This window comes from Sorex fumeus, unplaced genomic scaffold, assembly GCF_029834395.1.
Source record: "Sorex fumeus unplaced genomic scaffold, SorFum_2.1 ptg000041l, whole genome shotgun sequence".
In the NCBI taxonomy this organism is placed as follows: domain Eukaryota; kingdom Metazoa; phylum Chordata; class Mammalia; order Eulipotyphla; family Soricidae; genus Sorex; species Sorex fumeus.
The window spans coordinates 10,313,134-10,317,898 of NW_026606098.1; the positions used below are offsets into that span (position 1 = coordinate 10,313,134).

At 45.4% G+C, this 4,765-nt stretch overlaps 1 protein-coding gene across 1 annotated transcript; it reads right to left on the minus strand.

Annotated features, from left to right (window-relative positions):
• Positions 1–3,719: 3,719 nt before the first annotated feature.
• LOC130028857 (zinc finger protein 722-like) lies at positions 3,720–4,181 on the minus strand. The gene has a single exon (XM_056119699.1). The coding sequence runs from the start codon at positions 4,179–4,181 to the stop codon at positions 3,720–3,722; it is 462 nt and encodes a 153-aa protein (XP_055975674.1).
• Positions 4,182–4,765: the final 584 nt, after the last annotated feature.

Sequence of the window (4,765 nt, forward strand, 5' to 3'; positions counted from 1 at the left end):
TGAGAACGCTATTCAGGTCTCTCAAAGAGGAATCGAAAGAGCTATGCTTGGAATATCACGATTCACTCAAATGAGAGATAGAATCCGGAGTTCTGATCTCTGTCAACGCTCAAGAATCAGGGACGCTGTCTCATTTGCCAAGGCATCAGAAAATCAGATGGGCTGGACACGTAATGAGGTTTACAGACAACCGCTGGACTAGAGCCATTACTGACTGGATTCCACGGGACGTCAAAACATCACGTGGACGCCCACCTACAAGATGGTCAGACTTCTTCGTCAAGACCCTGAATGATCGGTTTGAGGCTCTGCATGTTCCTAGAACGAACAGATGCCATTGGGCTACGCTAGAACGCAACAGGGATGAATGGAGACGTTACTGGCACCCACTCGAGTAAATCAATGAATAACGGGGGATCAAGTGATATAACTAGGAAAACTATATATATATATATGTATATATATATATAAAACTGGAGGAATTAAGACTTTCCCACAATCTTATCCATTATGAATACATTTATGAAGACTTTCCCACAGTTTCGCATACTTTTTTTTTTTTGCTTTTTGGGTCACACCTGGCGATACACAGGGGTTACTCATGGCTCATGCACTCAGGAACTACTCCTGGGGTGCTCGGGACCATATGGGATGCTGGGAATCGAACCTGGGTTGCCTGCGTGCAAGGCAAACACCCTACCCGCTGTGCTATTGCTCCAGCCCCTCACATACTTTTTTAAATTGAATAAAAATTGATTCTGAATACAATGAACAATGGATAAAGGCTTCTCAAATGTTTTTCCACACACATTACATTGAAAAGGTTTTTCTCAGTCTGGAGATAGTACAGTGGGTAGGGCACTTGCTTTGTACTGGCAGATCCGGATTCAATCTCTAGAACCTCTTAGGGTCCCCAGAGCTTGCCAGGAGCGGCTCAACTTCCCTCTATTCCTCACCTCCCCGAAAAGAAAATTTTAAAAGGCTGTGTGGGTTCCACAATTTACTAGATGTGAGACCTCTCTGACATTTGTCCCTACGAAAGAGATATTCCCCTTGTGAGTTTTCCTCCTAAGGATTGAGGACTAGCTGAATATTTTCGAAATCCTTGTTCAAATTGAGTGTTCCCATGTTTCTCTTAGCTTGTATAGTATGTATGTGGCCTTCCCCTCATGAAATTACAAGGTCTTTCTCCCCTGTGATCTTTGATGTACAATAATGAGTAAATGTCTTTCCACGTGTCACACACAAAGTTCTCTCTAGTACAAGATCTAAAATGCACAATGAAATATGATGTTAGTCTTTTCCATATTTATCCCACGGAAAGTATCTCTCTCCAGTGTGAATTTTCACTTGGCAGATAAAGCATGAGGACAAGTGCAAACTTTTCCAAGTTCCTTTCCTTCATAGTGCTTCTCTCCATTGTGGGTTTGCATTTGTTTCTTTAGGTGTGAAAAGAAAAACAGGGTGTGTAAAGTCTTTTCTACATTTCATGCAAATATTTTGTTTCTCTCAAGTATGCCTTTTTACATAGCAATTAAGACTTGAGGATTGTCTTTTTATTCTATTTGTTTCTTGTGGGGTGAAGAAGCTTCTTGATTTGACATAGTCCTGTATATTTATTTTTGCTTCTATTTGCTGAGTAGAATAAAGAAACCTCACAGACGGGATGAAAATATTTGACCACCATTCATCTCACTAACAGTATGCAAAAAATATTTATTTTTAAAAAAATATTTTTTATTGACTCAGCATGAGACAGTTACAAAGCTTTCATGATTGAGTTTTAGTCATGCAAACACCCTTCCCTCCACCAGTGCATATTTTCCACCAACAATGTTCCCAGTATCCCTCCCACCACCCCCACCCCATTCCTTCCTCTCTACTTTGGGCACTACGGTTTGCAATACAGATATTGAGAGGCCATCATGTTTGGTCCTTAGTCTACTTTCAGCACATATCTCCCATCCTGAGTGATCTCTCCAACCATCATTGACTTACTGGTCCCTTCTCCATCCCAACTACTTTCTCCCCAGCAGATGAGGCAGGCTTCCAAAACATGGAGTGATCCTCCTGGCCCTTGTCTCTGTCTTTGGGTTTTAGTATCATATGTTATTTTATATTCTACAAGTGAGTGCAGTCATTCTATGTCTGTCCCTGTCTTTCTGACTTATTTCACTTAGCATGATACTCTCCATGTCCATTCACTTATAAGCAAATTTTGTGACTTCATCTTTCCTAACAGCTGCATAATATTCCATTGTGTAGATGTACCAAAGTTTCTTTAACCAGTCATTTGTTCTTGGGCACTTGGGTTATTTCCAGATTGTGGCTATTGTGAATAGTGCTGCAATAAAAATACAAGTGCAGATGTTATTTTTACTGTGGTTTTTTGCATCCCTGGGATATATTCCCAGTAGTGGTATTGCTGGGTAACATAGAAACTCAATTTCTAGAGTTTGAGGAGCAAATATATATACGAGCACATGTAAAACTCAACCAACCTCATCAAAAAAAATGGGAAGAGGGGGGCAGAGAGATAGGACAGTGGGTAGGGCACTTGCCTTACATGCAGCCAACCCAGGTTAAATCCCCAGCACCCCACTGGGTCCCCTGAGTCCTTCAGGAGTAATCCCTGAGTGCATAGTCATGAGTAAACCGTGAGCACTGATGGTGTGGCCCCCAAACAAAATGAATGGATAAAGAAATTGTGGCATCTGTACCCAACTTAGCTTTAAAAAAAAAAAGCATAATTTGCTTCTCCATGGATTGACTAGAGAGTATCATACTAAGTGAAGCCAGCCAGGAGGAGGAACATAATTGGAATGATCTCTCTCCTACGCAGGATATTAAGAAATACAGTTCCTTGGCCAAAGGCATGAGAAATGGGGACTTAGTCCAAGAAACTGAACTAACTTGGGTGAGACGGGACACCCTCAAGCCCTACGAGAGGTGATCCTGGGGTCAGGGTTTACTCCTGGCTCTACTCAGGGGACCATATGGGATGCCAGGAATCAAAATCATGTCAGCTACGTGCAATACAAATGCCCTACCTGCTGTATTATTGCCCTGATCCCATAAAACCTATAGCTTTGATGGGCACAAGCAGTAACACAGCAGGTAAGGAGCTTCCCTCACATGGTGATACGGGTTTGATCCCTGGCACAGATGGGCCCTCAAGCACTGCCAAGAGTGATCCCTGAGCACAAAGCCAGGGAGAAACAGCACTTCCAAGTATGGCTCAATATACCCCTCCCCCACCCCACCCCCCAAAAAACCGTTTTGATAATACTGTAGCACTGTCCTCCCGTTGTTCATAGATTTGCTCGAGCGGGCACCAGTAATGTCTCAATTGTGAGACCTGTTGTTACTGTTTTTGGCATATCAAATAGGCCACAGGGAGTTTGCCAGGCTCTGCCAGGTGGGCGGGATACTCTCAGTAGCTTGCCAGGCTCTCTGAGAGGGATGGAGGAATCAAACCTGGGTCGGCTGCATGCAAGGCAAATGCCCTACCCGCTGTGCTATTGCTCCAGCCCTTTTGTTAATACATATAAACAAATTTAGTTGCTCCCGAAAAGTGTGTGCGTGTGTGTAAAGATTGGTACGCTAAAGGAAGAAAAAAAATTTGCAGATTGAATGAAGCATTTTCCACATTCAGTCTCTCTACAGGGTGGATCCCGCTCTGTCTGCTGCCTGTGCCACCCGTTCATGCCTCCCCGCACTCAGTTCTGGAGTCTGTCTTCATCGTGCGTTTTCATGTGGGTGCTGAGGCTGGAGGCCCGATGGTAGGTTCTCCCGCACTCCGCACACAGGTAGGGTTTGTCACGGCTGTGCTTCCTAAGGTGCTCCTTCAGCTGGGCAGTGATCCGGAAACGGCTGCTACACTTGGGGCACCAGTGCGGCCTCTGGTCCGTGTGCATCTTCAGGTGGTAGCTGAGATTTGAGGCCTGGATGAAGCTTTTCCCACACTCGGGGCACTCGAAGGGCCGCTGGCCGCTGTGAGTCAGCAGGTGCCGCTTGAGGTTGGAGAGGCAGGTAAAGTCCTTCCCGCATTCCTTGCAGCTATGTGGCTTCACACCTTGGTGGATGCGCTCGTGCTCCACGAGGTGGCAGGAGCGCTTGAAGCCCTTCCCACACGCCTGGCACTTGTAGGGCTTCTCGACACGGTGCGAGAGCATGTGCATGTTGAGGCGTGAAGTGTTTGGGAAGCACTTCCCACACTGGTCACAGAGACGGGTCTTTGGATTCGGGGTGGGCTGGTTGGAGGTTGCCAGGGAGGATTTCTCACCTTTGTCTGGATCCTTTCCCAGGAGGGCATCATCAGGGTGCGTGGAATGCGTTGCTCCTGGCTCCTGACATTCCGAAGGGTTTTTGGAAGCGTGGCATTGGTTGTGACTAGGGGAAGTCAAGGTACTTGCTGAACCCCTCCCGTCTCCTTCACCATTCAAGGGAGATGTCTCTGCAGCCTGTTCAGTGGACTTCATTATGGTTTTCCAGTAGGGATGTTTGTCCACTGCTGGCTCCTGCCAGAAGACTTCCCCTTCACAGCACTCCTGGGGACAACTGCAGGTGACAGGGCCCCAAAAACACTCTCGTGATATGTGTAGTGACCAATATTTCCCTCACTCTGGACACGTCCCTAGTGAAGAATAAAGCAAGCATCAACTTGGAAAGAAGGCAGTGCAACTGATTTTTTTTTTTGCTCCATTTTGATTTTTATTCGTCTTTTTTTTAATAAAAATTTTCACAATAATGGATTACATGCAAT